Consider the following 21,353-nt stretch of genomic DNA (forward strand, 5'->3'; position numbering starts at 1 on the left):
TTTTTACACAACACATACTCCCTATGGGTCGAGGTCGAGGACGAGTCTCTTCCTCAAATTAACGAAATCTCATGAGCAAGAGACGACAGACGGGTTGCGATTTTGTAAGCAGTAATGAGGGCGCTGCTCCGGTCCATGGTGGTAAAGAGGGAGCTGAGCTGGAAGGCAAAGTTTTCACTTTACTGGTCCATCTTTGTTCTAAGCCACACCTAAGGTCACGAGATGTGGGTAGTGACCGAAAGAATGAGGTCGCTGATACAAGCAGGTGAAATAGGGGGTGGCTGGGCTCAGCCGAAGGGCTCATTTATGCTCAACGTTAAATACGCAGACGCATACGGACGGAGCCTTCTGTCCATATGCGCCTGCGTTCATTACGCGTGTATTTTGGCACATTTTCAGAAACCTTGCAGATATGTACCTAAACGCAGCAAACGGAGTAGTACCATCGGGAATCGTGGGGGCAGTGGTGTAACTCACGTGCGACCACCAAAAGGAACAAACAAATAAATGGCATAACATCTATGATGTTACCTCGACTGTGCATAGGGACAGAGAACTCCTAAAGAACAGTTGGGAGGAGATTGGACATGAATTGGGTGCTCTGCACTGCCCTCTGGTGGATGTACTGTCTAACAACCATGTGAACACGAAGGACGCATGGGAGTATGTGGGCAGAGACGCTTGACCAGGTTTGAAACAAATGTACGTACATAAATGAGTCTTTAAAGGAAGCTCGGAGTAGAGCCGCTACTCCTCCGCATTGAAAGGAGTCAGCTGAGGTGATTCAGGCATCTGACTGGGATGCCTCCTGGTCGAGCTTTTTCGGGCATGTCCAACTGGGAGGATGACCGGGGCAGACCCAGAACTCAGTGAAGGGATTATATATCCATTCTGGCCTCAGAACACCTCGGGATCCCCCAGGAGGAGCTAGAGTGTCCCTGGGGAGAGGGATGTCTGGGTTTCTCTCCTGAACCCGTTGGCTCTGCGACCTGACCTCAGATCTTAAATTTTCTTACAGCTGCTTATTTTATAAAACTTTGCATGGCCTGGCACCACCCTGTTTACAGGATTTTTTAAAATATCGTCAGACAAGGGTTACCTGAGCAGTGGCTAACAAAGATGTGGAGGTTCCTTTTAGGAAAACCGCTTTTAGCCATAATGCACTATCTCTTAAAGGCAGTGCATTATGGAACTCAATACCACTGCACATAAGGGAATGTCCCTCTTTAGCCACCTTCAAGAGCCAGATTAAAACCTGGCTTTGAGCTCAACAAACATGTACACACCACTAGTTTGAACCCGCACACATGCATACACGCACATCACTAATACATAGCCCTACTTTGGGGTCTCTTTGTTTCTATTAACATGCTTATTGCTTTTGTGTTTGTACCATTTCTTTTGTTACTAACAGTGTTCTTGTTTGTAATGCTTGTCTTTGATTTTAATTTCTTTGCTCCACCAAGCCTGTCTATTTGGACACCAGATGGAAATTAGCATTTGTGCTAAAATCTGGCACATTTACATGTATGTACACTATGTATATGTTCATTAATGTGCAATGTCCTGAAAAATAAAAAAGTAAAGTAAAAAAAAGTAAAGTAAAGATAAGTATAATGGATGGATTGTTTTTCATGAATCAACTCGAATGAAAAATCAATTTTTTAACCCAGCCCTAATTGTCACAGCCATTTCATGGGGACTTAATGAAAGACTTAAATTAAACTGGACTTAAGAAGTAACATTTACCTGCTTGCTTCATGTCTCCGATGCGAATGATGTGCGGCCAGTGCTGCAGCGTTTTTGCAAAGAAGGGATTGGTCACTCCCAGAATGACCGATGGGCTGCCGAGTGACAGATCACAGAAATAATAACTGAATCAAGCACTTATAATCATCTTATACAAAATTAAAAGCACAAGTTTTCTTTGAAGATGCCTAACAGCTGCTGACTTACGATGGTGTTGTATTTGTGCCTCATTTCTGAGCGAGCAACAGGCAACTTATAAAATAAAAATATAAAAATCTATTGTGCAAGCATACGAATCACATTTTGAGTAAATAAAATCCATTCTGCGCTCAACAAAGGTTTTTGCATGTTTGTTATGATCACCGACAATGACACAACATAAAGTCGGCGTTTGCTACCCTGAACCTCTAAGAATCTGCCAACTTTTCCTCTCTACGCTACCAGAGCACAACTGTACAGTCAGCAGATACAGATGGGGACAGTTTGTTGCACACAGGTGTCACAGTAACAGCTGTTCGGGTTCATTTCCACTCACGGGGCCTGCGTCCTGGTTGTGTACTCCTTAAATTCGCTGTCATGGATGGTGAAGTATGGCCTGAAGTCACTGCAGTAGCGCAGAGGAGAGATACAGCTGCAGAGAGAGAGAGAGGATGACAAGTTCGTCTAAATAAGTAACAGTCATGGACAAAACTTCTGAGAATGACACAGATATTTTAGATCTTTTTATCAGATGTTTTTATGGTAAACTGAAGTATAATTACAAGCATTTTGAAGGCTTTTATTGACAATTAAATCAAGTTCATGCAAAGCGTCAAAATTCAACCTCTGCAATTTGCCCTAGCATGCTGTCCATCAACTTCTGGGCCAAATCCTGACAAATGGAAACCCTTTTTTATTTGTTGGTTTTTGTTTGTCCAACCATCTCTTGAGGATTGACCACAAGTTCTCCTAAACATGACTTATAATGTTTTGTCCCCCGAGTCACTGAGTCATGCTCCATTGTGCTGGAAAAGGCAACAGTTTTTGGAAGGTTGGGAGGAGTTGGTGTCTGAGGATATTTGGGTACTATTCTTTATTCCTGGCTGTGCTCACTCCCTTGGATGAGAGGCAATCCCCCACATGAATGGTCTCAGGATGATTTACTGTTGTCTTAACACAGGAGTGATGGTAGAACTCACCATTTCTTCTTTGGACAATCATTTTTCCAGAATTTCCAGAGAAAATAACTTTCACCCAGTCCAAAGCACTCCAACTCTGCACTTTTTGTCAACTATCGGTCTGTCCTTGATGTTTTTCTGGTGAGAAGTGGCTTCTTTGCTGCCCCTCTTGGCACCAGACCATCCCCCAAAGTCTTCACCTCACCAATCCTGAACAATCTCTGCCCTGTTGGTGCCCTGATCCCGCAGCTTCACCTTCAGGAGACGATCCTTGGGTGCCCTGAAGCCTTCTCCTTGGAGCTCTTGATGCTCTGATAAATGGTTGATTTACGTGCCATCTTAGTGCCTGTGAAGCCGTTTCTACACAAAACAATTATGATCGCACGCATTTCCCTGCAGACAACCATGTTTTTTGGGGGGATTAAGTTTACTTTCATGGCAACGAGGGACTTCATCAGTCTGTATCTGGATTATTTCCTTATCGCAGAGTTCAACATGAAACCACGACCCTTCCAAGACCTTTAATGGTGTGAAAAGCTACATGTATCTGTAATGATGTCAGTTTTAACAAGCTGCTCTATACTTTCAGGTTATTTTGCCACAATGAGCTGCTTCTACCCTCTCCGACTCACCTGACCAATGCAAGCACAGTGTCTGACGATTCTGCGGGCGACGGCGCCATGACAACAAGTGCCTCGCCAAGCAGCACCAACTCCCAAAGCATCTGGATGTGGAAGAAGACCGGGTAGAAACACCTGGACATGGAAGTAGATGTGTTTAAAATACATACAAGACTCCTTCCTTAAAGGATTACACAGACATTAACTGCGTGGAGACTTGATGATGATGATGTGGTATTTCTTTGCTTTTAATAGTTCTGATAATCACTAATAGCTATGCAAGTTTGATTTTAATTTCTTAAAATAGCTCGTTTTATTTAATTTGTTTTTCTCCTTCTGGTCCTCCGAGATTTGCCTTTCAAGTCAAGTCAGTATTTAACACATTTAAAAACAACTGAAGTTGACTAAATTAAAGCACAAAATAAAATGGAACAACAACAGCAGATTTATATACAAACAAAACGATGAATACAAACAGTAAAGTGGGTTAAAACTGCCAGGATGGGGACATTCAGAGCACGGAGGAAAAGCAAACAACAAGAAATGAGTCTTTATGAAACAGAGATGAAACAGTTCAGCTGGGTAAGGGGGTGTTAGTCCGTTCATTGATTTTAAAGGTCAACAATAAAATTTTAAAACCAATTCTGAAATGATTGGGAGGCCAGTGGAGTCATCAGGACAGCTCAGGAGTAACTTCATCTCCCTTTTTCTTCAACCTGTCCAATTTAAAAACACTATCAAAATAAACCCCAATGCATTTTATAGAGGGGTGAATATAAGGAGCTACAGGGCCAAGAACAACCATGTCCATGGGTTTGGAATGTCCAAATATTAAGTCTTATTTTCGTTCAAGTTGAGGAAGTTGACCCCCTTTGATACCAGGAGGGTTTTTTTTTGACCAGGCTACAGAATAATATAATTTAAACATAATTAAGACACTGAAGATGCAAAAACAACCTTTTTTGGCAGAAGGTGGTTTTGCCAACCTGAAGACCATCAATTATGAAAAGGTAAGTCCGTTGCAGTGCCACCACCAACCAGCAGGTGGAGACATGGTGCAACAAGGTTATAAAACAATCATTGTGTCATGATGGCTCACCTGAAGAGGTCGACTTCATGGATGGTTGGGAGCACGATGGACACCAGACTATCGCTCTGCAAGGCAGATAGGATGTTTCAGCTTTATAATTCACTAAATGTTTAATATATGTCACTCACAACAAGAAAAAGCAGGCACTGAAACAATAACTCCCTCTGTTACTTATCTATTTATTTATTTATTTTTACCTGGGCAGACTGGACCAGCTGTGAGGTTCCCGGTTTGTCGTAACATGTTGGAATACGAACCTGCAGCACATCAGAAGACACACCAACATGAGTTCTTCTCTATTTTACTCACTAATAAGTGCCGTTTCTGCTTTTGAATCAAAGCCTAGACGATAACATGTGTCTCATCGCTCGTTTTGTTGAGATGGATCTTATTTAGAACAACAAATAGATTCTGAGACACAATACGTAAGGCATCAGCTTACTTTTCATGCTTTAAACTATAATAGATTAAAAAAAAGGTCAAATAATGAGAACAATATGGCCAAGAATGATCAATGAGTCAAATCTTTCTCCTGCACAACAGAAAAACTGATTATTTATTCATTTCTCTCCAGGATTAACATTTACTAACATTTAGGAGGTTTCTGTACATCCTTCTGTGTATGCAACTTAACAAGCAAACAATCACACTTTTGTACTAAAAAAAATGCACAAAATCAAAGATCCTTTTGGTGAATAATGAGCAAAGGGATTTTCAAAGGTGAGGTAAAGTGAGTGTGCATGGTTGTTTGTGCTTGTTGGCAACGTGTACCCCATCTCTCAAGCCCAATGTACGCCGGTCTCCACCCAGTGTCTGTGTATGTATGCGTTTACCTTGAGGACAACGCCCATAATAGGCAGAGTGAGGATTCGTCCGGGATGAGGCGACGGCCAGCGGTCTATATCATTACAAGCTGTCAACAAACACAGACAACGATGATACAGATCAGAACATTCCTCCTTTCATCTCTCAGAGCTCTGCTCAGACTGAATACATCAATGCTCACCCTCATCTGACAGTTTAGTAACTATAACTTGGCAAAACTGACAAACAACTGTGTAAAAACTGCCGGTTTTATCATTTACCTGCAAGAAAACTGCGAGAAGCACCTTATATAAATAAAATAACATACAGTGCACAGTGAAAATGAGTACACCCCTGTTGAAAAGTAACATTTTGAACAATATTTTAATACACACACAAGTTATTCCCAAAACGTGCATAGAGTAAGTTTAATACAACATCTGTTCAGCTTACAACAGAAAAGAAAGGTCAATAATATAACTTAAATGACATATTTGTCCATTTTTGTGAAATTATGCTGGTGCAAAAGTTGACTTGACACCATCGAAAGCAAATTTGTTCATCTTGGTGTCATCAGATCACAGGACATGGTTCCAGCAATCCATATCCTTAGTTTGTTTGTCTCTGATGACACCAAGATGAACAAATTTGCTTTCGATGGTGTCAAGCCTGTGTGGTGGTAAAAAGTGATTTGTACAAAGAAAAGTGCCCCATGCTTAAAGTCAAGCATAGTAGTGGGAGTGACATGGTTTGGGGCTGTATGGATGCCATCAACAGTAGGAAGCTGAATTTCACCAAAAGAAACATGCTTGTCAACATGTACTGTGACTACTGAAGCAGATCATGATACTCTCCATAGGATTTCAGTCAAATCTCACACACGTCTCTTTTAGCCTGGTGCAGACTCAAAATGTAAAATTTCAATGTAAGGCAAGGATGAAACGCACAACGATGACCTCCCTTTTAATGCCTTTTCATTTCATGACATTTCGGGCCAACACGGCCCATTCTCAGGGAGTTTAACATAGGGGTGTACTCACTTTTGCACCAGCATAATTTCACAAAAATGGACAAATATGTCATTTAAGTTATATTATTGATCTTTCTTTTCTGTTGTAAGCTGAACAGATGTTGTATTAAACTTACTCTATGCACGTTTTGGGAATAACTTGTGTGTGTATTAAAATATTGTTCAAAATGTTACTTTTCAACAGGGGTGTACTCATTTTCACTGTGCACTGTAACTCAATTATCACCTCCACAAGAAAGCAATTAACCTTACTTTTTATGGAAAAAATTTACTTTAGCTACATTCCAGAAACTCACATTGTTTCTGTTTTCTTCCTGACACCCTGTGTATAAAACATTGCTGCACAGTAAATGGGTCAAAAGTCTAAGAGACGCGAGAAGATTTGTCATTTCGGGGAACCAGATTGTGAACTGATCTGCTTTCTCTTGAACTTCAGAAGAAGCCGTCTTAGATAGAAGAGCAAAAATAGGGAAATATGATCACTTTTGGTCTGCTGGGACAATCGAAGAGTCAGAAGTTTGAGGTCTCAGGATAACACCATATCTATATTCATCTGACATGCCTGGAATACCGTGATTAAAACAGTCAAATATAACGTGGAGCCAATAGAAAGATAATCAAAGTGGTAAAGTAATGACTTAAGCCTTGTTTTCTTAAAAGCTCTGGACCGAATGGAGAAAAAAAACATTACTTTTCAAGAGAGCCATATTTGCCTCTCCCAACAAATCAAATTGATCTGGTGCCACACAATTCATTGACCCTTAAAATAAAGATAACACAGTTTATAGAATCATACTCCATATATAAAAACTATCATCTATAGTAATAAGTAAGTATAGTAATACAAAGAAAAAAACAGAAGATGACATCAGACAAAGACGGGGAAAAAAAAGCCTAATAAAAAGAACAAACATTGAAAAAAAGTCCAGTTTGTGGGCAAAAAAATTAACTATTCAGTGTGATGTCATCCTTTTTCCCTCAGTCACGTAACCAACCACTTCAGCTCAGGCTCTGAAAGGAGTCAAATCATTCAAAAGCTGAATAAATGAGAGATTTCTCACCCGTTTAACGTGATTTTTGTTGCTGAACTTAACTGGAGAGCCTCTCTGTAAGCTGTGACTGTGATCATCACTCAGGACTTCAGACTGTGTGCACTTCTTTACATTTAAGGAAGTGTCAGGAATAGCATTTAATGTTGCTAACAGAAGTTTGTCTGGCTTGGGGAAGTTTTTAATACCGCTCCATCTGTGCTTCTGAGTGAGAGTGGCCATCTAATGGGGGACGTCTTCGAGCTCAGCTGACAGGCTTTTGAACTTAAGACACCCAGATATGTTTATCATTCATCATTACAATTGCACACGCAGATTTAAACTCTAAAAATAACCACGGTTTATTTCTGTGTCGTCTTTGGTCAAAGAGGGGCTGATAAGCCGCAGGGAAGCCGACCCTCGTTCTAAAAACACAGATAGAAACAGAAAATCAGACTAACCGGCTTCCAGGCAGGGCTCCTGTTTCTCAAAGTATTCTGGAGCCATGATCTTCAACAGCGAGTGGAAGAAGGTCACGTAGGGCAGCTTACTGATCAGGACCAGAGACTGGAGCAAAGACACGAACAAAGGAAAAAAAAATCCCTCAAACACTCAGTCAATAACACGTGATCTGACATTATCCATCTTATTATTATCCAGCTTGTGTTGATTCATTTTTAATATCAAGTTGGTCTGAAAGGTGTCGGAAAATAGTGAAAAATGTCAAAAAGCCATTGAACACGAAACTGAGAAAAATCTGAGAAACATCCAAATAAGGAGCTGGATGAGTTAATTTAGCTAATAATAATAATAATAATAATGATAATAATAACAACAATAATGATTAAAAACAACATTACATTTGTGTTTACTTTAGATTTAAATAGTTTCTCTGTGTTGATCTTTTTTTTTTTTAAATAGTGTCCACATTTCGTCTGCTCTAAACCCAGGAGAACATTAACACAGTTATGTTGTGTAGATTTTTCTTTTTTCTCTTTCTATGATTATTTCCTCAAACCAGTACATTCACTTCACTCGTGAGCTAATGCTAATCAAAATCAACACTTCCTGTACAGATACAGAGCCCCGCGGAGTGTTTGGGACAAACTCAAAGGTTTCTTTGAGTTCACCAGCTGCTGAGTATCAGATGCTCTGCCAAGCCTCTACTGCAACTACCTTAAACCCCTGCTTGCTCCGGGGGCTTGTCCCTTCAAGCTTCTTCTTCAGCATATAGAAGGCAGGCTCAGTTGGAGCTAAATCAGGTGACTGGCCCGATGTTTCAGCTCTGAGAAACTCTGGTGTTGCCTCAGCAGGACGTTTGGGATCATCATCTTGTTGCAGGATGAAGCTCAGTCCAATGAGTCTTAAAGGCATTTACTGGAACAGTATCTGTGGCAGCCATACATGCCCACGCCCGAACACCCCCACCACCGTGTTTAACAGAGGACCTGCTATGCTTTGGATCTTGGGCACTTCCTTTTGGTCAGTCTGATACAGGTTCATCTTGGTCTCACCTTTTGCAGCTCCTTTAAGTACTTTTTCTCAAACTGTAATGTGGCTAACTAGTGGTTAGAATGTTGCAATGTAGCCTCTGTATTTCTATGCATGTAGTCCTCTGTGGATAGTAGTCTCTGACAAAGGCACACCTGCCTCCTCAGGACTGTTTCTGATCTGTTGGAGAGGATTTTAAGGAATCTTCTTTACCACAGTGAGGATTCTTCTGTCTTCCCTGGCCTACCAGTCTCTGTGTGATTACAGAGCTCACCAGTGCATTCTCTCTTCTCAATGATCTTCCAGACAGCTGGTTTTGATCATCCCAAGGTTTGACCCACGTCTCTGATGGGTTTTATTCTTGTTTTTCAGCCTCATAACAGCTTCTTTAACTTTCATTGGCACAGCTTCTCTCCTCGTGTTGAACTACACACTCCAAATTGTAGAAGCAAGCTGAGGTATCTCATCCCTGCAGTGATGAAGCAATTAAACACATCTGACAACTGTCCCAAACATTATGGAGCCCTGAAATGAGGGGGATTGTGTATAAAAAGTGTTGTAATTTCCACATGGTGAAACTGAAATGTCTGAAAATAAGGAGCAGAGGGGGAACTCCCAAACATTATGGAGTGCAGCAGATTTCACTGTGTTCTCATGTGCAAATCTCATGTTTTCTGCGGATAATGAAATAAAAAGTTACTCAGTAGTAATTCTAAAACCTAAATATAAAGCAATTGTAAGGAAACCGAGTCGTTAGTGGCATACTTAATATAATACAGTACTGGTAATCAAGATAAATGAAATACAAGTTAATGTTTTATTTGGAGACATTTTGACACTGACCTTCTGGAAGTATCCTCTCTTCAGAGATTTGTCTCGCACTTGGCGGAAATACACGTATCCGTAGTAATGACCTTGTTCCCGCTGCAACAGTCGCACACAAAGTCAGTGAAACATGATTTCAGTACAGCTGCAGAGGCTTCACATGCACACACTGCTGCATTAAAATGAACCAAAACACACAGTAAGCATGTCACGAGCAGTGTGTTTCATTAAATAACTGTGTGTGTGTGTCTCTACCTTCAGGCAGGGCGGTGCGTCCCGATCTGCCGTTTCCAGGAAGCAGCCCAGTGACGACTTCCTGTTCGAACCTTGACGAAAGCGGAAGCAGAACTGTGTGTCGCCAAGGCAACCTAGGAACCCAGCAAAACAACGATGAGAAGTTAACTTCAAAACACTCCACCAGGTTCAACATTTTAGGAGTTTTAAGTTGATTCAAAACTGTGCCGATGTGTTACTCTCAGTTAACCTTTCTCTTTATGACTTTAATGAATGTTGTAAGATGGAAATATTTACACATTTAAGTCGAATCTAGTTCATCCAAGCAGGAAATTCTTCAGTCGTATCAGTGGCCGTCAATAAAAAACAAGACAGCTCCCCAGAAAAAAAGCCAAACTATCTCCATCTCCCTGCAGTGGCTGCAGTTAGAAGCCCCACCCACATGCTTCCAGCTAGGAGCTCATAAATTTGATCTTTCCCCGGCCGCCTCCACTACAACAAGTGTGTATCCCGCCATGATTGACAGCTGCGTTTTGGTGCTGTTATTTCCCTTTATGGTATACATCACCAGTCTCTCACACATCAATGAAAAGAAGAAATTGTTTTGCAGGTATTATTTGAAAATAGACAGAGAGTAAATGGGGCAGAGAGAGTGTGTGTGTGTGGGGGGGGGGACACACACCCCAGTCCAGGACTCTAACCCGGGTCAGCTGCATAGAGGAACTACAGCCTCTGTAGATGCTAAACCAGTTGAGCTGAACGCCGCTCCTGGCAGGTATATTTCAGTTTTACACTTCCTGGAGTTAGAAAAAAAAAATGTAGGATGACTTGTCTTATACTCATCACAAATATACAAATGCTTTTGTTAAGACTTTGTACTTAAGCAGAGCTGATGCAGAACAGTGAACGTTTCATGATCAGACTACAAAAGCCGTCCAATCAGAGTGGAAGGTTGTTCAACAAGTTTCTGTTTCACAGCAAGCACAAACAAGAAGAAAGAAGTAATACTCAAGAATGTTTTATGGGAGGTTTACAATTAAACGGCTATTCCTTTGAATTATTCATCATTATCTGTTCCAAAGAACTTCAGAAGTACTTCTGCTGGATAACTTAACTTCCTTTTTACGACTGCTTTTCTACAGTTAAAGAAAACAGTTACGAGTTCAACTTTTGCTGCGACACCTCAAGCCTGAAAGCCAAAAGTTCAGTTTTGCTACAATTTCAATTAAACTGTAAAAATGTGATTTAATACAAAATAAAAATGGGAAGTTATAGAGACGTCAGAGACAACAGGACTGAGGATTACCATGAAAACTGGGAGTTTGATCATTTGGCTTGGTGTATTTTCTGCTCCCGTTGAGCATGAGTCGACTCTTGTGTGTCTTCCTGGTTACCCTGGTTCCGGATTTTTACGTAAACAGGAAGAGGAAGAAGGAAAATAGGAAGTGCACAATGTGTCTTCAACCAGCATTTAACCTCAACATGATGTGGGCACATCCCCGGGCGGACGGAGAGGGAGCATGTCAGCGGAGACTGATGATTATCAGAGTTTAGGACATCCCAAACACAAACACAGTCTGCCAGACTTCCAAGGCATTCCTCTTCGTAACACACACACACACATAAACACACACACACTTCCAAGGACAAAGCCAACACTCCATGACATCATGCAGTTGAGTTGCGTTCAAGACCACCCGGCCAGAATCAGGAAGCTGAAGGCTCGGACTTTAAACTGGCTTCACGGACTCTGAATCGCTGTATTTGAGGGTTTCTGTTTACCTTAATCAACAGTGTGAGACACGGACCTCGTTAATAAACAGACGCAGAAAGAGACACTAATTTAGTTTACAACCATAGGTTCAACTTTCTGGTCTTATTTGCAGAAATCAGGGCAGGGCATTCAGTTTGGACCCTTTCCAAGTCCAAACTCAAGACTCAACTGTTCAAAATTGCATTTTCTGCAGCATCGACCCATTTTATATAGTTTTTAGTTTCTTCTACGTTGTTTTTTTATTGCCTTTGGGATTTTATTGTGAAGTGTTCTTCAAATAAAATGCATGGAAAACACAGCCGCCGTTTCAGCTCGTGTCCACGTAAACGACCGTCTTCAAACTTAAACGTATTTCAGTGAGTGACCTTTAAAGGGTTAACAGCAAATGTATTTTAAGTTTGGGATCCTCCCAGTGTTTTCATTTTCACCTGAAGTGCAGATTACTTCATATTTAACAAGCCTATAAAACAAACACTAATTAAACTGTGGAAAATAACTTTATGATTAATTCATATTATAGGATTTATTTATGATAACATTCATTCAGTATTGGCAATAAATGAGTAGTAATAGAAAAGTTCAGAAGAAATGCCTGTGTGGAAACTGCAACTATAAAAACTCTCATAATGTATACAAAATAAGAGATTAACTCACCAAATAACTACTTGTTGTTGGACAAGTCTGTGTAGCTTTAAGAATAATACTTGATTGGACAAAAAAAAAACATCATTCATGCTGTTATTGAACAGTTTTTGAAGTCCAGCTTATGACACAAAGCCAGTTAAATTGTTATGAAAATATTTCATGAGATAAGTTGTCGCTTTTCTTCAATGGGAGTTTAGTGGAGCCTGAGCCTGATCTGTTATTATCAGTGATAATCCACTTGAAGGTGCCTCCTTGTTGGCTTCATGTCCGACACCGGGTGGCTTTCATCTTTCATACACAGTTGAGTCTATGGGTGCTGCTGATCAGTCTTTTCTGCTTAGGGAGGTTTCTACCTCTGAAGTGACACTCGCTTATTTTCATGCAGTCAGGAAGGTGAGCAGCATGTGGCTCTTTCTTTACTTTTAATTACTAAACTCAAAGCAGTCGTTTCTTATGTTACATCTCTTTATACTAATATGAAATATAAAATGTAGTCTCCATAAGATAAATTTCCATTGCTATGCTGATGATGCTCAGTTATACTTATGTATGAAACAAGTTGGTTAGACTCCAAACATGTCTTAATTACATAAAGACCTGGATGATTCAGAATGTTCTGCTTCTAAATGTTGCCTTTGGACCTGAGCGGTTCAGGAAGGAACTGTCTAGCTAAATAATTACTCTAGATGGCATTTCCTTGGCTTCTAGTGCTACAGTGACGAACTTTGTTGTTATTTTTGACCAGAATCTATCTTTTGACGCACATATAAAACAGCTTTGCAGGACCTATTTTTTTAACCTTCATAATATTACCAAAATCAGGAGCATTCTGTCTCTGAGTGATGCAGAAAAACTGCTCCATGCATTTGTTACTTCAAGATTGGACTATTGTAATTTTTTATTATTGGGCTGTCCCATAAATTCTCTGAAAAGCTTATTCAAATGCTGCAGCCAGAGTTCTGATGAGATGAGAAATATTCTCCTCACATATAAAGCTCTTAATGACCAAGCTCCATTATACCTTAAAGATCTCATCGTTGGATATTTTCCCAACAGAACACTTTGCTCTCAGACTGCAGGTTTACTTGTGGTTCCCTTAGTTTCTAAAAGTAGAATGGGAGGCAGAGCCTTCAGTTATCAAGCCCCTCTCTGTGGAACCAGCTACCAGCTTGGGTTCAGGAAGCAGACACCCTCTCTACCTTTAAGATTAGGCTTAAAACTTTCCTTTTTGATAAATCTTACAGTTAGGGATGACTCAGTGACGCTGAAACATCCCATAGTTAAGCTGCTATCGGCCTAGACTGCTGGGAGACTCCCATGATGGACCTCTCCTCAATTTGCTATCTTTTCCCCCTTTTATTTCCTCATATGACATTATGTACATTTGGCATTATTGTTGTCATTAACTTGTGTTTCTCTTTCTCAGCAGGTATATCTGGTCTGGTGTTTGTTGTCTCCTCTTTCCTGTCCTCTCAATCCCAGCTGGTTGAGGCAGATGGCCACCCTTCCTGGTTCTGGTTCTGATAGAGGGAGTTTTTTCTTTCCACAGTGGCCTCGTGCACGCTCAGGATGCGAGAATGGATCGAAGAAAAGTTTTTGTGCAATGTTTGGTTTCCGTAGTTTGTCAGCAGGATTATTCAGAGCTTTATTAATGGATTTGTATTCAGCTTTAAATGAGATAGTGTGTGGCCCAACTTAAATCATCATAGCTTTTGATGTTGATAGAGATCTGTAACTGATCTAGGAATTTTTTCAAATCCAGCCACGGTGGATATACTCACTGTTTTTTGTTGTAATTACCTGAAAAATACATGTGCTGGTCTCATTTAAAGCAGCACAAATCAATTTATTTGGCTACATGCGAGCAAGTGGACAAACCTTTGACTTATTGTAGTGTCATCAAGTTCTTGTATGTAATCTGTGTTATTTGAACTTCCATGACACAGGACAGAGCTGCACAGACTGTCTTTGTGTTCACTTAATGAATGTACTCAAAGTCCAAGATTTGCTTTCTTTTAGTCAACCAAGACCTAGAAAAAAAAAAAGGTTGACTCTTTAGTTCCTAAATTCATGCTTTCTTTCCAAGCTCTTCTGCGGATTTATCAGAATTCATGGCTTCAGTTAGTCAGTTATCATCCCATTCCTGCTTTTTATTCAAACAGTCTCAGAGTAGAGTGTCAGCACTTAAACATCACAGTCATAGTTTCATTTTAAGGCCAATGTGGTAGAGAGCAGATTCGACTCAACAAATCAAGAGTCACGATTAATTTCTAAAAAGTGGATTAAAAACAAACAATGCCAACTCTAATCAAGAAGTGAGACTGAATTATGGACATCGACATCGAGAGAAAGCAAGCTGCAGGTCTGCAGTATGATGTTTCTCACAGCCAAACACCTACAGTATATTTGATATATACATAAATAGCTGCCCTGAAAGCGCCGCGCCCCAATCCTGTCTTCATACTTGGGGGAAGCAAGTTCCTGAGCTTCACTGCTGACTCACAGTCAACACAAACACACACACCTGAGGGAAAACTCAAACCCCCACAGCAGTGTTTGACCGCATGAGCGTTTGTATCCGTGTGCACATCCACATACTCATCCATCACCCTTCAGTCTATCCTCTTTTGGACAACTTACTTTCAAAAGGGTCAGGCAATTTGTGGGGCCAAAAAATCTAAATAAAAATGTAAATGGAGGTCCAAAGCAAAGCAAAAGCTTTGAGTGTGAACAGGGAAGGTACGTTTTAAAAATGAAACTGTTTCCGTTTCAAGAACTGCTGATGTAAACTAGTCACCAGCATTTGTGAATGTCAAATCTAAGAGTTAGAAACCACATTTCTAATAATGCCATTCAGGCAACTGCATCCAACCTCAAACTCAGTTTTTTCATCTTTTACCCTCAAACAAACACTTTTTTTGTCTACGCAACCGACTGAAACACCGTCCAGGAGAAAAATGCGAGAAACCGTGTGCAATTATTCCCATATTTAAAGGTTGTAATGTGTCTCCCTTCCTGATAACTTCTGGCTTTTCACGACTGTTGAGAACAATTGTAATTCAAGATTTCAAGATTCAAAGGTTTATTATCATACTTGCAGTTAGAAACGTGTTTCCCTGTACAATGCAATTCTTTGCTTTGTCGCCCTCACTGGATTGTCCAAATATAATAAAAGATAAGATAAAATAAGCATGCAACAACAATATAACAGGATTCTTAAATAAAATAGAAATGAAAATATAGAAATCTAGCCTGTGTACATAATACTAAACATAAAGCACAACCTGACCCTTAATCAGGCCCATCAACAAAATATGAGTCCAGTCTAACGACAGTATGTCCGCAAGATGTTCAAAAATAATAACCGGGTTAGTTGGACTAAAACCAAACATTTAAATTATATGTAAACATGTTAGTTCAACTGAAATCACAACAAACAGTTGGACAAACACACATGGATAATATAGCTGGTAGTCAAATTACCACTGCAGGTGAGACCCAAACTGGTTTAGGTGCTCTGTCCGTACTTCACAGTTCATACCCTGCACTTTAACGAAGAAACTGGTACATAGAAGAAGAAGAAGACAGTAAAACTGTATAAATCACAGCTAAATGTGGTGTCAGAAATGATTCATCACTGTTTATATCAGTGACTTCACAGATCAATGAAAAAAAGTTCAATCCAACAAGGTGAAAGGGGGCATATCGACACCTGTCAAAGCAAATTCGGCCATACACTGATCAGCCATAACATTAAAACCACTGACAGCTAAAGTGAGCAACACTCCCCACCTTTATTCAACGCAATATGCTGCTGGGAAAAGCGGTATCCTGGGACTCGCATAGATTTCACTTTGACACCTACCTCAACATTTCTGCAGACCAATCACCTCACAGCCGTACATCAGCAGCTTTCTACGGAGGGTCAGCAATGAGCCTTACAAAAACAGCTTAGGAAAGGCTAAAAATCATGTCAAAGTGCCTGTCCCCGTAACCTCAGGGGCATCTGTGGGAATCAAGCCCAATATGCGATGACCCTTAAAGGACAAGACCGTTTTTTTGACATTCGTCCCTTGATTTCACATTATAACATGATGTTCTACTCACCCCTGCTTGTTGTTGGTAATTTGGAGCGGTTCCGAAGATATTCGAGAGGCGTCTGGCTGCTCTCTTGAGATATTCGGCCATGAAACGGTTTCCTATGGGCAATGTTATACAGGCACAAACTATGCTGTTTATAATTTATTAATTACTGTACACTAGCACTGATAACGTGGAGGTGCGTCGCTTACTTCAAAAAATCCGGGTTACTGCAATTTTGAATTTTTGTCGTAAAGTGGGTCTGTGGGCTGTCTGTGGTAGTAGCACGATGATGACGTCAGTAACACCCACTTTACGACAAAAATTCAAAAATACAGTTACCCGGATTTTTTGAAGTAAACGACGCACCTCCACGTTATCAGTGCTAGTGTACAGTAATTAATAAATTATAAACAGCATAGTTTGTGCCTGTATAACATTGCCCATAGGAAACCGTTTCATGGCCGAATATCTCAAGAGAGCAGCCAGACGCCTCTCGAATATCTTCGGAACAGCTCCAAATTACCAACAACAAGCAGGGGTGAGTAGAACATCATGTTATAATGTGAAATCAAGGGTCCAATGTCAAAAAAACAGTCTTGTCCTTTAAGGCTGATTTATGGTCGCCTACTGAGACCCTTCCGGAGACGCTCTCCGTCGCTTGCATGCGTCGGCCAAAATTTCTATCTATCCGTCGAGGCGACAGAGACCACAAGGGTTGTGATTGGTCGGCTAACAACATCATTTCCGGAATCACTTTTCCGGTTAAGCGCCTTCCTCTCAGAACAACAACACTGCCATTTTTGAAAGAGTTTACTGTGTGCCGGTCAACATTTGGTCAAAATTATTTGCATTTCAAAATCAATAAGCTCCAACTCCAACAACAGTCTTTCTCTCTCGCTCGCCATCGTTCACTGTGAGGAGTGGAACGGAGAAGGAAGGTAAACAATCAATCAACGACTTTCACGATAGACGTCGCGAGATTGGGTCGTTTAACGTAGCGACGCCTACGTTAAACGGGATGTCGGATTGCCTTGCGTATCCGACATCCCGACGGAGAGCTGAGAAGCATACTGAGGTCTTAATATACGATTAGACTTGTTATTGTTCCTCTAATGTTCTTCATCAAAAGTGAAGACCAAAAGAAGATTTTTTTTTTTACAGATGTTTTTCCATCGAATGCAAAAACTTTGATGCAGTTTCATGGATATTAAATGGGAGATGCTAAACAGTTTATCATGTCTATAGTTTGGACGTGATAGAACTGCAAATCCATGTTTCCAAGTCCGGATATCAGTTGTCTCTGCATGGCAGAAATCCGTTTTGGCTAGCTTCTTTGTGGTCTTTAGAATTTTGTAAAAAGAAAACTCACACTTCTTTCTGTATATCCAGACTCAGTCGACTGAACAACACGCATTACCTCTATTCTGGAATAAGGACAGTCACCAGACCAAATGGCCTGGTTGAGCTAAAACTGCAACTCAACTTTACTGTTAAACATACGTTCTGATTGTTCTGCAACATGAAGAGAAGTCAAAGAAGTTTTAACATGCTTAAAAATGACCTCACCTGAGTTGGAGTCTGGAAAAGATAAGTAGCAGATGCTTGTTTTCTGAAAGAAAACCAAAAATAATGTATTTTGTTGTTGCCTTTTCTTTTAATCATGTCTGCTTCAGGTTGATTCAGTGATTCATATACTCAACACAAGAAACAGCACAAGGACCAAACATGATCAACATTTCAAATAATCTACCAAACTGTATCCCATTTCTGTGGCTCAGATTGTGGAGAATAATAATCATTTAAATAAATGATGGTAAAATTTGTCATAATTAACCCTTCTCAGTCCGTTTGACTCACCTCTTTCTCCGACAGTTTGGAATGATGAGGATAAATTACCTGGAAGACAAAATAAACAGTTACCACACGGCAGGAGCTCATCGACCCAAAACTGAAAACAAAACACAAGTCCTCTATCATCCAAGGAAATATCAACTTGGACTATTGCCCAATAATTACCAGCATGTGTCACAAAAATGTCAATACAAAACAAATATTACAACATTAGCCTTGTAAAGCCGTTTGGGGAGCATTTTTACTCAAAAAGTGCAATACAACCGATGTTTAATTGAGTTCAAAACTCAATAAAAAGCATTTATAATGTCATTTTATCTGACACAACATTTACATACCGAATATTGCTAGCATGTACTGGTTCATTTTAAAGGTACAAACATATTTTTGCTCCTATTAAAATAAGTGTTTGTGTTGCTCAGTTCACTGAAGAAAGTGAAACAGAAAGACTTACAAAAGTCTGAAGCCACTGCATAACAAAACGTTTAACACACTAAAGATAGAGTACTGTGGTGAGAACTTGTCATTACTTTGTTTATTTACTGCATTTTAACTATGAATGGGACAACAGGTGTTTGCTCTGACAGCTTTGGGAACTCAAGTGGTATTAAAACAACACCTTCAAGAGATGCTTTGCTCAAGTTTAAGTGCCCAAAAATTCATATACGTCTCCTATATGGCAAGAAGTGTGAGAGAAATAAGTTTCTATGTGAAATGTTACCTTGGTGACACTGAGGGTGATGGTTCAGATTATCTCCAAGGAAGGAAGCCTCAACAGAGGTTGAGAATAAGCAATATTAAATAAATTAAGCAGTGATCTTGTTGTAAACTTATGATGCTATTTTAGCAGTATATATGTATAAGTGTGCCATTTATGTTAGATCAAAGAATAACTAAACCACAAAAAAAATAGAGAGATTTGTATACTCCTGTCCAGGACATAGTCTGAGCCCTCAGCAGCTGCTAACTTACAAATTGTAGCCTTACAGAGTTTTACATGACCAGTGGCCTCAGTGGAGCCCTCTGCCTTACCTCCACGGCCTGACCAAGCTCCAGGTCGAAGCCGACCACACAGATGCAGTGCAGCCAGGTGGAGAAGCGGTCCCACGGCAGCAGGACGGCGTCCTCCGGCTCCTCGTCGCCCCCAGGCCCGGGGGGCAGAGTTATCTCCTCGGCCGGGGAGATGCTACTAGCGTCCTGATCGTCAAGATCCTCCGACTCCTCGACCTGCTCCCCAAGCTCCTCCGAGCCTTGCAGTGCCATGACTACAGCTTGACACGGACCCACAGATGCTCTTGAAAGTCTTAACGATTTTGTAACCACGTTTGCTTGTATTTCTGGTTAGCGTTCCCTCAGTTAACAACAGAAAGCAGGCAGCAACACAGACGCTGAGCTAGCACTTAGCACTTGAGTTGGAGCGTGATGACGTCATGTTGATGAAACGTGCAACGTCATTACGTACTGCTTAGACCAGGAGGTGAAAACGTATGTAAACAAAAATGCCGATGGGAAATAAGCCTTATTCTGTGTTGGATTTAAAAGTAAAAATACGAATATATAAGTAGTTTTAAGGAAGGTAAGGTAAAATATCATGATTTAAAGAGTCAAAATATCAAATTAGGAAGAAATAAAAAATGTAGACATTCCTCCTCAAAAATATATGCTAAATATTTTTAACATGATTCAATAGCTAAATATTTCAGGTTTGATAATGTACTGTACTTTTAGATTTTCTGAGATTGTAAAATACGCTGCTGTCTGTATTTATTGCAGTGCCTTCACTGGCCATCATATTTACGATTTATTCTGTAGTGGCACTTTAGAAACTACTTTAATCTGTCATACTGGATCTACATTTTTACCCTCCTCGTCCACAAGGCAAAGTAAGTCACATAATTGAATTAAACACTTCTTCAATCACAACTCACCTCTCAGTCTGAGACAGGAACAAGGCAGTAAATCAGCTTTATCTAAATCCTTTAATAGCCCCATTACTGAGGAAACAGATGGATAAAACACACTGGAGATCAGAACTTGGGGGACGTGCACATCCACTGTTGGTACTGAAATAACCCACCTTTTCTGTAAACCGAGAGCTCAAACCAATAAGATTTGTTTCTATGAACGCAGATCAATAAAAAAAGATGTATTCTTTTTGTAAACCACCTTTATAGTCTGTGTAGTTTTGATTCAAAGAAACAAATGCCAAATATATAAATGAGTAAATTCAAAACTGATCAATAAGTCACAGAAAATTACAAATATGAAAATAAATAAATGTTCAGTGTAGTACAACTGTCTGCTGTAAATGCAGTTTGAACTAAAAATGCTTAATATTCCTCAAACTAACCAAACAAGGAACGTAATGATTGCCTCAAAAGCAGCGTTTCAAAGCAAAGAAAAAAAAAACACAGCTTTTATAAAATTATGTTTTGATAAAAACATATGTTCATCTTTTAGTGTAAAATACAGTAAGGCTTCTCTTAACTGGACTTAGAGATGCCAAGCTGGGCTAAGAAGCTAAACACTTTAAGATGCTGTTAAATCTCAAATAATAGTCAGACTGTTGGCACACTGACAGCTGGTCCTCTGCTCACTCTGCAGGAGGTCTGAAGAGACTAAGACCAGGGTCTGCACCATGATAAAGAACTGGCCCTGGAACATGTGATTGTAGAACCCAAGGCCTCAAAGAGGGAACCAGTCTAAAGGTCTGATGTTGTTTACATCTTAACAGTTGGTCAGTCCTTCTCTTGCACGCTGGTATTTTTGGAGCAGGCCGATAATCAGTCTGATCCCAAGTGGACCTGCCATCATTACCCAGGCCTCTCAGACCTGCCATGACCTGAAGCTGGACCACACGCTTTTATATACAACCTTACATTATAAGTTTTGAGTGTTGTGATAAAAGAACTTGGCCCAGAAATTATGTGAGCTGTGGACAGTGCACAGAGAAAGGGACACTGAAGAGAAAA

At 40.2% G+C, this 21,353-nt stretch overlaps 1 protein-coding gene across 2 annotated transcripts in view; it reads right to left on the reverse strand.

Moving 5' to 3' along the window:
• Nucleotides 1-19,805, reverse strand: part of dennd6a (DENN/MADD domain containing 6A) — a 32,302-nt gene extending 12,497 nt beyond the window's left edge. Inside the window, exons 1-12 of one of the 2 annotated variants that reach the window (XM_075461786.1) lie at nt 19,414-19,805; nt 18,388-18,426; nt 18,097-18,139; nt 10,050-10,162; nt 9,813-9,893; nt 7,940-8,045; nt 5,450-5,529; nt 4,814-4,873; nt 4,626-4,681; nt 3,539-3,661; nt 2,285-2,380; nt 1,750-1,844 (exon numbers count right to left, since the gene is read on the reverse strand). In XM_075461786.1, the coding sequence (XP_075317901.1) occupies nt 1,750-1,844; nt 2,285-2,380; nt 3,539-3,661; nt 4,626-4,681; nt 4,814-4,873; nt 5,450-5,529; nt 7,940-8,045; nt 9,813-9,893; nt 10,050-10,162; nt 18,097-18,139; nt 18,388-18,426; nt 19,414-19,644 (1,123 nt within the window). In that variant the 5' untranslated portion in view covers nt 19,645-19,805. Of the gene's footprint in view, nt 1-1,749; nt 1,845-2,284; nt 2,381-3,538; nt 3,662-4,625; nt 4,682-4,813; nt 4,874-5,449; nt 5,530-7,939; nt 8,046-9,812; nt 9,894-10,049; nt 10,163-10,710; nt 10,765-18,096; nt 18,140-18,387; nt 18,427-19,413 lie in introns of those variants that run through there. The other variant, XM_075461788.1, reaches the window with a different exon arrangement.
• Nucleotides 19,806-21,353: the final 1,548 nt, after the last annotated feature.

The sequence above is a fragment of the Odontesthes bonariensis genome, chromosome 3 (genome assembly GCF_027942865.1).
Source record: "Odontesthes bonariensis isolate fOdoBon6 chromosome 3, fOdoBon6.hap1, whole genome shotgun sequence".
Taxonomy (NCBI): domain Eukaryota; kingdom Metazoa; phylum Chordata; class Actinopteri; order Atheriniformes; family Atherinopsidae; genus Odontesthes; species Odontesthes bonariensis.